A 14683-nucleotide genomic window follows, 5' to 3' on the forward strand; every position below is an offset into this window, starting at 1 on the left:
TTATTATTTGTTTTGTATAAAATAAAAAAAAAAAAAAAAAAAAAAAAAAAAAAAAAGGGGGGGGGGGGGGGGGATAACTGCACTGAATGGAAAGAACCAGATTTCTGGGTCCAATCAGAAGCATGTTGGAAATTTTTTACTTTCATTGGGCACTACTGAAGAGATAAACAGAACAATACTTCAAGGTGTAATTTATTTGTGTTTACTAACAGAGGTACAAAGCTTCTTACAGGCCCTCAGGTTTTTACTCTATATGCTTCTAAGCAAAGCTAAATAAGTGTCACTTTAGATGTGTCATAAAACAAGTAAGGAACCTTCAGCGATCTTTTGAGAGACAGACCTTCCAGTTCTATTCAATTAGAATTGCATCAGCTAACTTTATACCTTTTTCATTGGTGGTTGAAAGAAATCTGAATCCCTGGAGTTTCCATCCGTACTGCTGGTCTCACTGTAATGGTCATTTTGTGCTTCTCTTAAAATAGAGAAACAGCATTAAGAAGAATTCACTTCACAGGAAACTTAAGATACAAGCTAGAGGCAAAGTAAATACATCTGTTTCAAAAATTTTATATGCAAGTTCACATACTGTATATCAACTTTTTCCCCCTTATGTCTTCATTTCTAGAAGTTGGTCTAGATAGGAGGAACCAACTCCTCAAATAACCCTGTTTGTCAAGCGGGAAATTCAACAGCAGGGAAGGGTGCTTCTCCCTCTCTTCAGAAATAGCAGCATGCCCACAATGCAAGTGGGACACAACAAATCACACCTAAATTAGAAACACTTTGCATACACACTTATGCCAACCCGGTATTAGCAGAGCTACGGGAGCCCTGAGACACTACTGTTTCAGAATGAGAGCTATTGTTTTGTCTCTTTCTGAACCAAGAAACAGAAACACACGTTACCCAGAAGAGATTGTTTAAGGTCCACTGTTCGATTTGTGCAAGACAGAACAACATGAGGGAGCACAGCTACACAGAAGAAAGTATTTAATTAAGATCTCTCACAGGTAAAGTCTGTAGGATTTGGGTAGAGTGGTTGTCTATAAACCAGTTGTAAAGCAGACTTCACAAACCCATTTCATGCCTCTTTTAAGAAGTTTCATTTGTGAAGTTTACTGTAAATGTATGTAACCATCTGATACATTTTTTTGGTCAGGGGCAGGGTACTGCACTGGAGGAATCTTTCATCTGATCCACCCATGCCACACTGTTCTTTTGCTTCCTCATTTACTTATGTCCATGCACCCCACTACAGGAAGCCCCAGCAGACCTGCTTCTGGAAGGCAGGCAATAGGAACTCCCTGCACCAGACCTCACCTCCACACAGCAAACGGAATACTACTTCTGCAGCCTTCACCAGGGCTAGAGAACGAAAGCAGAAACAGCCTTTCTTTTTTTAATCTGCTTTGTATGATAACAACTCATCTAAAAATAGCATTTGTCATCTCAGACAGCTCTGAAGAACTTTTATAAAGTAAAATGGAACCTAAAGGTATTTTCATTTCTGGAGCAAAATACTTCATTCATAAAAAAAAAAAAAAGGTTGGATGAGTAATTGAAGATATATCTTTGTTTTGGAAATGCCTTAGAATTTGTTACAAAAAAGCTTTTACACAGCATTGAAACTTACTGTTTCCTGAGGCCAGCTGCAAGGACCATGGCACTATGATGATTAAAGCGTTTTATAATGGCAGCATTGCTACTTTCTCTAGCGGATTTTGAGGCATTTGATGTAGAGGCCACAGAAGCAACACCATAGCCCTACAAAGAAAACAACATTAGCTACCTCCTGCCCCAAAACCAGAAGGGCGATTCTCTGTTTTCCATTGAGTCAGGAAGCCTGCATGCCACAGCCTCTGAACTTTACTGACTGATACTGCATCATCATCTGAAGCAGTATTTTCCTACTTTCCCCCCACCATCACTTTATGTACTTTGAAAAGTCTCCATAGACTATTTTATTCTGCTAACACTTGGCAGTTTAGAGGTGTCTGAGAGAAGAAAAAAATTCTTAAACAGATAGTTTTATAAGACCATGATCTGTTATAAGTAAAAACAGAACTAGCTTAAAAAAAAAAAATTAAGGATCACCTGTACGAAACAGACAGGCATTAATAGCAAGTAAGAGCTAGCAATTGTTTTACTGACCTCTTTTTAACATCTTGTGGGACACCAGCAGCCCACAGGCTAAATGACACCTGTCAGGAGGATGCGATACCACTAGGAATTCAAAAAACCTCAAGCGTTAATGTTGGCAGTGTTCCCCAGTTACCAGGTGGCTGAAGGCAACTCACTTTACCCCATGCTCAGTTTCAGGCTTGCAGTTCACCAGCCTCAAAAGCAAACTAGGACAGTTTGCACACCACTTCAAACATACCTATCCTAAACTCCTAGTCCAGTTTCAGGCTGGTAGCTTTGTACAACTCTTACAAAAAAACCCAAACCCCAAAAACTTAGAAATGCAGCATCATTATTAATTACAACTCGAAAGTTTAAGTTAAATCAACTGCAGAAAAGTGTACCTTTAAGTTATTTCACATTATGGTACACCATTTATAACAACTGTTTTAATTTGTACTTGGAGGCAGGTAGTAGTTTAAGGTAGTCATATTTTTAGCAAAACATGGTATTTAAAGCTAAACAAAGAAAACTGTATAAAGTGTCCTTAAAATTAAGCTGAATCAAACAAATAGCAATGTTCAAAGTGAGAACAAATGCAAAGACTTTCCCTGTTTTGTGCTACTCTTCTGTACATTGTCACAGCTTCTAAAAGGTAGGAAGAAACCAGAGAGTCCGCTTTAGACAAAAAAGTCATCCAAGTGAAATAATAATTCTTTAAAAAGGGGAAGTCCTGCTTTTATACCCAGCACACTAAGGCAGACATATAGGTCCATGGGCACAGTCTCCATTTCTTTACACACATATGACTGTATAAACGTTGACTACCCAACCACTGCAGCAGCCTAGTAAGTGATGTGTTTTAGAATTAGTATTTGTAGTATTTTAACAAGAAAAAGACCCACTTTCTCCTTAAATGAAACTAAGGGGGGATGGTTTGGTTTTTGGGTTGGTTTTTTTTGCCAACTACTTACTTCATCTAACGTTTTATCTTCCAAAGCTGTTAAATCTATGAGAGGGTTTTTTACTCCTTGAGACACCATTGTTTTTAACCCTGTATGAAACAAAGAAAAAAAAACATGAAAAACTGTATCTAAGCAAACAGAAATAATTGTGGAATTATTAGATTATATTTAACCTTTAAAAGGAGAAGACAAAGGTTCTACAGATGCCCAAGTATCGCTGTGACTAAAACTTTCAACCCTTTTCAAAGTTCCATTTAAAATAAGTCATAAACTTGGAAAGTTATTGTAAAAATTGTCCTGCTAATTAGCGCAGTTTTTATCAACTTCTACACATCACTGAATACTGTTTGGTAAAAAAAAAAAATAATCGAAGATGCAGTTATATTAGTTGTATTACTGGGAACTGGGAAGCCTTAATTGTGTGTTCTTCTAATTTTGGCACTGTTTTGCTGCCCTGCCTTGGGTAGAATGGTAATTTATATCTGGTGGTAGCTTTTACTTGTGAAGGTTGTGGATACCTAATAGAATGCCTTCATTAGTCAGAATACTTATTAAGGAATGGTGTTAAGTGATCTCAATTTTCCACATTTCTGTATCATCATAAACCTACCTCCAAAGTTCAATAAAAATTTAAGGCAGATAATATTTTAAGATTTCACATTAAAAAGGCTGACAGAGAACAGGGATGGCAACTCCTCTGGAAAATCTTCAACAGGATCCATATTTGTCTATTACTAGAAACTAATCTATAACAAAAGCTGTACCTGTTACAAATTGTGCACATACCACAAAACGAAGCCTTATGTAAACAAAATTATTCCATAGTGACTGATAGCAGAGCATAATCAATCTAGCATGATAGCATATTATGGAATTTATCACAGATTTACTGTTGCGTGAGTTGTAATAAAGAGTATTTCTAGGCTACCACTTTCCAAAGGCTAGTTCACTATCAGACATGCTAAGAATAGCAAAGTGATAGCTAACTTTCAATGACAATCTGTAGCTTTCACTTTACAGTTCAACAAACAAGATGTCCAGTAAATGGACATAAGAAAACTTTTGACTTCAGCTTTGCTAGGTTTACTAGATATACCTCTGGAGTGTTGTGCTCTATGATATAGCTAAGACTGTAGCAGCCTACGCAGAAACAAAGTCAAAAAGCTTACCTTTTTCATCCAGTTTGGCACATTCCGCGAAGAGGTCTTTTGAGCCTGTATTGAGCCTGTCCCGATGGAAATAATGAGACTGAAAAAATCGTGTCCAGAATTCCCTCTCGGTCATGTTATGTGGAACGTTTTCTGCATATTTCATTTTTACTGTGGACAAAAACCATAATGATTACAAACTGTTCTGCAAATCTTAATATGGTATTTTTATGCTAAAATTTCCTTGCTTGCTTCCTTGCTTTCTGTCTAATGCTGCCTTCATTCATGCCAATTAAATGTAAGGGAATGCAGTAGTTAAGCATAAGCAAACAGGTGCTCCTTTATGCCCTGCAATGCTAGCTAATGCTTTGAAAAGAAATGCACTAACAGCGGTCTGAATACTTTAATTTGAATTGCACGCAGACAAGAAGTCTGATTTGCCAGAGTTCTAGTTTTTCTCAGAATGGACCTAGTCTTTTTAACCTGGGGCCAAAACGAACCAGTGTCAGCATTCAATATAGTGCAGGGGAACGACAGAAATCAGATTCTTTTCCTCCCAATGGTGATTTCATGAAAAATAACAATTGAAATGCTGAGTAGGAGAGTATCATGGGAACCAAACATCTACTCACAATTAAAAAAAAAAAGGCCAACGCAACAAGTTAAAATGTTTTCATTTCACAAAATCAAGTTTTCATTTCAAAAGCATGTTTTAACACATGCTTCTTCCCATCCCTCAAACGAGGCAGGGAAAATCATCCAGAAGACTGAAGCTATGGTCCTTTATACTTCCAGGCTCAGGCTAACATTCTAGTTTTCCCACAGTAAAAAACAAAGCTTAAATGCATGTATTTGTTATGTAAAGCACTATTCTTACCTGCAGGATATGTTCGAAATATGGATTCAATGATATCTGAAGTCAAATTATACCTCAGACCATTGCAGCCATCTGTTTGAGGCCGTACATCAGCCTAAGAAAAAGCATACAGGAGGAAAAACAGTCGTGTCTGAATGCCTTCTGTAACTGGAGAAGGAAAAAACCTGGCATCTTACAATCAAATTCTGCTGCAGATAAAATAATCTTCTTCCTCCAATAATCCATAGCATATTTGATCATAAATACATATTTTTAGAATGAGAAATGAAAGAGCATGCATTAATTACTTTATTATACTTGCCATTTAAGGGATGATTCAACAAGTAAGACTGTAAGCTTTAGAAGATGAAAAGCAAAGACCACTCCATCAGTCAAAAGAAGGTATACTTAGTTTAATATATTCTTGTTTTAAAGTAAAAATAGACACGTTTACTGTATATGCCTAATCTTTTGTTGTTCATTCAACAATTCAGCTAGTGAATAATCAGTGATGATAATGAAGTGACAAAAAAGGCTTTATGGCTCTTATACCTTATTTCCTTATATACTAAAAGCATCTCAGTATCAAGTAGCTGAAAGCATGTACTGGTTTAAAAAAATTGGGGAGGGAATAAAACCTCTTGTGGAAAGTCTTTGCAGCTTCATTTATGCATGTCAATGCTGCAACAGATATTCTTTTTAAATTTTTGAGTTAATACACTGTAATCTAGTGACCGAAAGTTCACCATTATTCCTGTTTTACGGAAGGCAGAGCACCAGTATAAACAACATCTGCCTATTTTCAATTTAAAGGTCAAATTCGGCATCTTAAATTGACAAAATTTTGAGATTGCAGATTTGCATAAACCCTTTACTTTTCTTTTTTCTCCTTCACACTTGCAATAGTCTGACTAACATGTGGAGACATGTTAAGTTGAGGAACCAGGAAAGAACATCATTAAAGTATATGGGAATAAAGTACATGAGCAGAACTCTCACTTTCCCCAATTTGTTTGCTCTCAAGTCCTTTAAGTTAGAGGTTCAACGTACCAGAAATGCTGCAGAGATGCCCACATCCTGCTTACTAGGTGCTGTAGAATTATCCCCTGCATTCAGGCTTAAACGGTTGGCCCAGAATTCTTCAGCACTGATTACTTGGCTCACAACAAGGTCTTTATAGAGCTGAAACAAAACAGGATCTTCTTGCAGCATTCTGGTAAAAGAATGTATTGAATAGAATTGAAACGCTGCAGAATAAATCACTAGGATTTCCATAACTAACATGAGTTCACAAAAGGAACAGAAACCAACTTTTCTTTCTTTCAAAATGCTGTGCATTTCTTAACAAGATTGTGTAAATAACCAACCTCAATAGCTATATTTGTCTCAAAAGACTTAAGAAAGGAATAAAAAATGTTTAAGGAATAGCATTAAATGCTAGAGAACAATGCCTAAGAAAAAGTTATGTGGGATTAAAATGGGTCCTAAAATATTCTGTGGTGCTCTTGTGTCTTTGCACGTCCAGGACTGGAGTCTCCTGAACTGTAAAAGCACAATGAGTTTTCCTGAACTTCCATTACAAAGGTCTTGTGGGGGGAAAAAAAGAAATTTCACCACTATCTAATTCTTGTTTAAGATCTTAAAATTCAGTAGTTACAGGTCTCTAGTGCAAGAGTACAGATTACAAAATATGTGTGGGATAAGATACCTTAAAACACACATTCCCCTGAGTTGTTTGTTCATTTATGTTTCTGTTGGTGACAGCAGGATCTTCATCCCTGAACTATCACATGCAGCACAAGTGCTACAGAAACATTCAGTGTCACTATTTCTACCAGGAAATAATGTTTACAAAAGTTATCATCTGAATATCAAGTATCACCTTTACTATCAAAAATGCAAAGAATTGATGCACCTGAAACTTCAGTTAATTCATGTTTAAGCAGCTTTTCATACAGCTGTGTACCTAATTTGAAACCCACTAGGCCATTTTCAGGGAAATGTGCATGCGTGTTCAGAGTCAGCAAATAACCTCAACAATCTTTAGCACGTACCTCAGGGTCTTGATCATTTGCAAACAAAAAAAAATAGGAATCTTATGAATACATAGTACGTGGTCTAGAGAAGAACACGGATAAACTACAATCTGGACTGAATGAAAATCTGTAGCTGCTCTAAGGATGAAGTAGGATGAGGTGGAAGTGAAAACTTTGTGGCAGGACATCCCTATTATGTTTTAACCACCAAGGTTTTTCCAGTTTTTCTTGCTGGTACAAATACAGATTAGTGGCAATTCTTACAAATTAGTGCAGCAGGAAGCAGTCTGTTATTCTAATTATTTCATTAAAACTTGGAATTTTGGTACATACCTGACCCCCACATATCAATAAATGGAGGAAGTGCTGCAGGGACTCTGGATGTAGTACCCTTCCAAAACAGGTTGAAACTTTTTTGCCTCATCTGTTGCAAATTAAGCTAATGAAGCCCCATCACTAGACTTGGACTTCTAATCATCAAAAGAACAGACTATGACTGAGTATGTGCAGAGATTCTGGCTTTTCTCTAACTAGAAAAGCTCTTAATGCCACATGACATAATACTGTAAAACTCCATTTAAGGATACAGAGATTCAGAGCTAAGACTGCCCATGTACTCAGTATTATTACTGTTAGAAATAAGGCATGTAGCATAATGAAACTAGTATGGTAATAGCGCCAAAGCAGTCTGCACTGCTGTAGACCCTAGTGGTCACTGAAGTACTGGAACCAGTTAATCCTGGATGTGTCAGAGCTCCAGCACAAGTTCTTTTGCCCTTCTGCTGGGAAATCTTCTTGTAAAGATCTGATCTGCCCAATGAGGCAATGCTCCTATGTTTTGAAAAATCTAGCTTTAACTTACCTAAGTTCAAAGCTAGAACAGTCGTTGGAAACGGATGCTAGTAGATACAGGATTCACAGCAGATGCTAGAATGAAGTGAAACTCATCTGGGGAGACGCAGAGAAGGGTGCTCTATGGCCACAAGGACTGGTTTAACACAAGCATTTTAAAGGAACGGAAGCGTATCTTAAAAGCCCTTTTGGGAAGAGGACTTAGGTCCTGAACGTCTTCTCAAAACGTTTTTTAGAATAAGCATCCTGCATGCCAAATAACAAACTACTGCATCTCAAGTGAGATGCATGAAAATACCTAGCAATTTAGTAGAGTATGTAAAACACCAGAAAAGAAGATTTGAGGGGGAAGAGGTTATACAGGGGGGTGGGAATCACAAATCAAGGAAGGTGAGAACTTCTGGAAAAGAAAAAAAAAAATCTTTCAAGCAGCTTTTCTAACTGATAAATATATACTCAAGCAGACTAAAGAGACAGACTGCCAGTTGGGTGCTTTCATCTCATAGCCATGGATAACAAAGACTGGGTGGCAGCTGGGCTAGCTGCCTTACACCTCAAGAACGTGTCACTGAGAACACAAGTATAGTCTCAACATGTTACAGTTATGTAAGTCTCGAGGAACTGCCTCTAAATTGAAAGCGGAGAGATTTTTACTAGGGAAACAAATGCCATATCACTAACGATGTTGCAATAACAACAACTGTTAGCATAAATACACTATAGTTAGGTAACAATTAAAAAAAAAAACAACCCCAAAAAAACTTTAAGGCTCCCTTCCCTTTACCTGTTCTTCTCCTCAAGTTCTTTATTAGCTTTCCTTTTGAACTTGGGCAACAGTTGTTGAAGAAGATCCTTTACTGCATCTCGCTCCTTCACTGCTGTGCTTTCATTGGAGAAGTGAAAGTTGGTTGTGTCCCCTGCATGCAATACTAGCTGAAGCTGAATTTTAGCTTTACCTTCTGGACTGATTTTCTGGCCTAGATTACACAGAGAGTATTAATTAGGAACAGACAGTAAGCTTATACAAGAAACTCTCTTCCCTAGAGTATTTGCTTATATGCAGTCATCCTCATCATCCAATTAAATACCATTACCCTGTGTGTGAATTCCAGCCATGAAAGTGGAACAGACAGTCTTCCCCTTAAATTAGTTTGAACCCTGCACCTTGTTCTCTCTAAAACACAAGACACGGACACCAGTGGCCTATTGCTCAGTATCCTTCAGCTACTGCTCAGGAGCCCTGATTCATCTTTGCATCCCCCACATCCTCCATTAGAAAACTTCTGCAAATTAGACTGTCATCACCTGGACACTTTAACCTGGTACCAATCCAGGCTGCTGCTGAAAGGTGACAACCTCATTCCCCCTTTCCACTTCTTCCTGCTGCCTTTCTTGTACTAGTGTTAGCTTTTGTGCAGCAAACTGAACCAAGGAACTGATCCACTGAAAAGTAACCCCCCCTTTTGTTTTTCCAGCTGGACCAGTTCCAACAGAAGAAAAGCGGTAAGAAAGCAGATGCAGGGTGGGGGAACAGCAAAGGTATGCTGGTTTCAAGTGGTGCGGTAGGCACATTTAGCCATTAGTACTCCCAAAGTCGATCGCCAATGCCTCCAAGGTGCTATTACACCCTCATGACTCATAAGAAAAACCTAACTCCTGCTTCCTTTTTCATAACCAGAGGGAAGAGAGGCTAGAACAACTACGTTTACGGACTGTTGTGCTATATTGACTTCAGTGTAGCACTGCAAATGGCACTAACCTAACTTTGAATCTTACCCCTTCCTCCAGTGCAAGTGGGAGACAGGAACCAGATGTCACCACTAAATCATCATCTCTATTACAAATTTACAAATACCTGCCCCCCTTTCTTTTAAATTTTCGATGATGAAAAAGAGATTCTTTCATCTGAGTTAAAGACTTCAATGCCTATACATGTAAAAATTTAAAATATAAGCTGCTTAAGTATAAGCAAATAGCTAAATAAAACCTTCACAAAGTTGATTATTATAGGTGAACAGAGCTTTTAAACTCCTTATCACATTTGTATTTAAGAAAACAGCGTATTAGTTCTGATTCATCACACACACTTTTGATCATGCTGCAGTACTTGTATGTGACTTTAAACAGCAACAATCACTAAACCTTTACCAAGTGACGCATACAACTTTCTTTTTATTCCTTCTTTGGCATTACAGCACACGGAATATGAGCACTAATTGGAGCCAGAAAGGCAGCATGCTATAGACATTTACTGTTCAGTTTTGACTTGCACGTACTCTGCTATTGCAACAGCAAATGCTTATTCGGAATGTTACCGGTTAGGCCAAACTACAGAAGCTAGCACTTCTGAAGCTATGGTCTGTTGGATGAAAATAAAACAGCTAGGTTCATTTTATAGGAAAATTGAAACAGCTTTAGATGCATAGTTTAACAGATGACATGCCAGATAGTTTGTGTTAGACCCTGAAAATCCTATACTCTTCTTGAACCCTTCTCCCACCTTTCCCTCCACAAGCCTATGGCATAGACTATTTTTCTGTTCAATTTATTGCAGAAGTTTATCAGAAGTTAATAGTAAATGCATTATAACTTAAACATCTGAACACTACAGAAATTCTGCAGTAGCATCCTTAATAAACTGGTGATACTTCACCATGGTCCTGATCTCTGCTGCTACACAGAATAACCTAGTCAAAGCTCCAGACCCTTGCAACCTTCCTAATTTACCTACTAGTGTTTTATGGCAAATAAGCTTTGGGTTGTATTTAAATGTTTATCAAAATACTGCTTACTGAAGCTGGAATAGGAAAAGCGTTCACTTACATTTTATGTCTGCATACATATGGCTGACTGTGAATCGGTCTTTGCCTTCGGGTGCCCATGCTATCCTTTCAGCCATAAGGTAGAGAGCTCCATCCTGCTTCTTCTGACGTACCTTCTTTACAATCAGTAACACTTCTTCAGATGACGTTGCCATTGTGGCTATAAGGAGCTATTAAAAACATACAGTTGAGCTGATTAGTAGAATTGTTTTTGCTGTAACTCTTTCACTACTATCTATATCAAAGTATTACAACCCACATTTACTTGTTAATGCCTACATCATTTTTGAAACATTCCAGATAAACTCTGTCAGTGCAATCAGCAAATTTATTTAAACCAAATACTGCCAGCTACCTAAATAATTCATCTAACTGTATTGCTGATACTGCTTTTGCGCCAATAAAAGACCCGCAAATCTTACATTTAAACTGATAACCAAATTTTCCTGTTTTAATGTTCCTTTACTGGTTTTTCAAGTTCAGAAGAATACCGAAGCTAAGCAATGACATAAATGCCAAATCTCCTCTGGCATTTGGCAGCAATTCTCTTCTTCAGTGTGAACGGCAGATGTTAAGTCATTTCACAAAAGGGAAGGATACAAGGCATGTGAAAAATCATGGATTTCCAGTTCTCTGTGCTAAAGATAAGATAGCCCAGTTACACTCCTGTTCTTATTGTGGTGGTTTTTGCCCAAGGCTCGAAGGATGTTTTGTATGCTTGATTCCAGCTGGCCAGTTTCCTATCCCTCTCCCCCAAAGTCCAAGGGACTAATGTTATACCTACTTCAACACGATGGTAATTTTGTCACCAGTCTCACATCAACAAGCCTTTTGATACTTGCTGCATTCTTCTCCCCAGCAGTCACTATCATTTCCTCTCTACAGGTTCACCATACAGCCTTAAATTTCTCAAGAGATTAAGGACATTGCAAGTATGACTACATTCTATTAACATACTGTCGTACACCTATGAAAAAATTACATCTTTGGTATGTTTGTTGTAAAAGTTTAGTCTATCCAATTGCTGTATTTTGCATACCATAAACTTTACTACTGATATGTAAAATAGTATTTTCAAATGCTGATAATGCATGTTTCATGTGCTTTAGAATACCTGTAATATTTGCTGGAGCCCACATCAAACTTCAAACAGCAACCTGCATCAGCTATCACACTACTAGTAGGTACCACAAAATGGTAATTCTAAGCATTTAATTCACATACTTTTTTTTTCTTTAAAAAAACAGCAGTAAGATAGGATATTCTACTCTGACAGTAGAACTATCAGAGTATCAGTATCTGGACAGTAGCACAGCATTCTCTTCAGCAAAAGTCTTACAAGCCCATCTCTGAAATGAGTTAAGTAAAATAATAAATGGAAAGACTTAATGGCAAAAGGGCTCTTCACTTAAGCTTCGCTCCTTCATCATTTCAGTCATTCAAAGCTTTGCCAGACTTCAGTGATGCTGAGCTGAACGTGGGGTTTCAGATCGGCACCACTGCAGCAGTCACTAGAACACGCTGTGCCACATTCAGAGCAGCCCTGCTAATACTTCTCTCTCAAAGAAAACTGCGTGGCATGATTTCAGGACCATTTCCTAGCATAATCCATTACAGTCTCCCCAGCAGCATTATTCTCCTTCAGTGCTATTTGCACTACCATTTTATGTAGAGTTTCCTGTTGCAGGTCTGTAGTCTCTCATCAGCACCTTATCCTTACCGGAAAAAGGCAGCTGGCCGCAGACACTAATAGACTAGAAACCTCAACATATGCAAGACTAAGGATTTTGACTTTTTTCTCCCTTTGTTACTTTACAGTCCTTTAAGGTCATTATTATCCAGTGCAGTAGAGACAAAGCCACAGAATGCGAAGGAATTAAACCTGTACCGAACAGAAAGAAAAAGGAAAGCATTTCCATAGTCAGGCTCATTCTGATGCAAGTTGCTTTGCTTTTCTACCATGCTATTTCACCCACCTACAACCAGTCTTTCAACTACGGAAGAAAACGATCAGCAGCTAGCAACTTCTCCTTTACAACCTCAGTGTTTCTAGCACAGTACCCTGCAGTGTACAATCTGTGAACGCACAATTACCCCAAAAGTGGCTCATTCTACCTTCTGGGCGGATGAACACACTAGCTCGCTGCCGTTCTTATTTATGCCATTGCTGTTCTTCCTTTTTCATGCAGTAATTTACGGTGGCAGTAGAATGATACAACTCACAAGCACAGTAAGCATTACCCAAAATGGAGAAAACCCCAAGCTGTCTTTTGAGCAGTACATCAGAAAGAATAAAAAAAAATTAATAATCAGGATTTAGGAAAGTTACCGTCTTCCACTAATGAAAACAAGATGGCTTCTTGTTACAAGTAATACAGGAAAAATTCTAAAATAGAAATCTTGCCTAGCTGCTAGAAAAGCGTGAGGATGGTCTCCTACCGACTGCAGAGGGGAAGGCTATGTCCTCGCTAAGCAAACACAGTACACCAGTCATTTTCTTTTCTTTTTGGACACTTAAGGCTTAGTATGCAGAAGGGTGAGAGCCATCAATGATCTATTCACAACTCCCCAAATCTCATAACCTCTGTATTTAACAGCTGAAGTTTCCAGGAATCAGTACTGTGGATGATGACACTGCTGCTCACAGGGACAAGAACTGCAACATGCACACAGAGACATTCTGTTATTTTACAGCTTTAAGTGATAATTTTAATCTGCTGCTAGAAGAAGTAGCATTAGAGTTCTTCAGCTGCAAATTTTGGTAGACAGACCTTTCTCAGGTTTTAGTATCTTCCAGAAGAGAAGGGCAGACACAGTTTATTTTAAATTCTCCAGCAGTAGAGCTTTTGAAGTGATGGTTAATAGTTCTGAAAAGCAGTTGGATCAATCAGTAGCCCTAACCCATGGGATATGACTTGTCATCAAGCCTGTCTTGAGGATGTTAATTGCAGCTGCAGTTTACAACTGGCAAGGTCTATCAGGAAGCTTCACTGTTGGCATAAAACAAAAAAAAAGGTCCTGTTTGCTTATCCACCTATAACCCCTCCCAGCTCTGTGGGAGTCAATGCAGCTTCTGGAAATACAGTCAAATTCCAACAGCTATCCTTCCTCTAACGCAGCGACTCTTCCTAACCACTTTTAAAACCAGGTACCTCTCTTCTCTGTTCCTTACAACACCTGATCTGAACGCTGTCCATTACCAGCATTTCACTCCAGTCTCTTCCCATGTGGTTTTGTCGAGTTCTGAGCAGAAATAAAGGAAACCTTTGCACATTTTAATAATCCTGACTTGATCAGGGTAGGCATGGGCTGGCAGGTGAGCTCAGACAGATTTGATGCAGGCCTTGCTGCCAGGTTTCCACTCCCTGCAGGGAACAGCGGAATATCTACGCTAATGGCTCAGACTGAACCGCAGCGGCACGGGTACGCAGCCGGGCCCCGACGGTTCGGTGCACAGCCCAGGGACCTCTGGGTGGGGCCGGGAGCTGGCAGAGCAGCACCCCGAGGGCGGCAGCGGACCTGTCGGCGGAATACAGCTCAGCAGAACGGGGAGGTACGAGAAGTGCCATTTATCTTGGACACCGGCGAGCACGACAGCGCGCTGAAGGAATCCACAGTTTGCACCCCTGAGCCCGCCTGAAGGGTCAATCCGGCCTTCCTCCGCGATTCGCATCACCTACGCTTCGTGTCGCGTTTCTGCCTGCGGCGAAACGGGCCCGAGAACACCCCGTACGGCCCCAGCAGGGCACTGGCGGGGGGTCTGTCCGACTTCTGGCGGCCCCGGCAGAAGGTGGCCGCGGCCCGGGAAGGCGGTGCGAGGGCACCTCTTTGTCTATTACCCGCGACCAAGCGCTCGGGTGAAGCCCAGTGTCCCCCAGCCGCG

At 39.3% G+C, this 14683-nt stretch overlaps 1 protein-coding gene across 2 annotated transcripts in view; it reads right to left on the bottom strand.

The window, feature by feature from the left end:
- GTF2H1 (general transcription factor IIH subunit 1) overlaps positions 1 to 10972 on the bottom strand; it is an 18107-nt gene extending 7135 nt beyond the window's left edge. Inside the window, exons 1-8 of one of the 2 annotated variants that reach the window (XM_009288762.2) lie at positions 10802 to 10972; positions 8763 to 8955; positions 6141 to 6303; positions 5112 to 5205; positions 4256 to 4405; positions 3096 to 3175; positions 1634 to 1764; positions 385 to 472 (exon numbers count right to left, since the gene is read on the bottom strand). In XM_009288762.2, coding sequence (XP_009287037.1) covers positions 385 to 472; positions 1634 to 1764; positions 3096 to 3175; positions 4256 to 4405; positions 5112 to 5205; positions 6141 to 6303; positions 8763 to 8955; positions 10802 to 10955 — 1053 coding nt within the window. In that variant the 5' untranslated portion in view covers positions 10956 to 10972. The remainder of the gene's footprint in view (positions 1 to 384; positions 473 to 1633; positions 1765 to 3095; positions 3176 to 4255; positions 4406 to 5111; positions 5206 to 6140; positions 6304 to 8762; positions 8956 to 10801) is intronic. The other variant, XM_009288763.1, reaches the window with a different exon arrangement.
- Positions 10973 to 14683: the final 3711 nt, after the last annotated feature.

The sequence above is a fragment of the Aptenodytes forsteri genome, unplaced genomic scaffold, assembly GCF_000699145.1.
Source record: "Aptenodytes forsteri isolate BGI_AS27 unplaced genomic scaffold, ASM69914v1 Scaffold8, whole genome shotgun sequence".
Taxonomy (NCBI): domain Eukaryota; kingdom Metazoa; phylum Chordata; class Aves; order Sphenisciformes; family Spheniscidae; genus Aptenodytes; species Aptenodytes forsteri.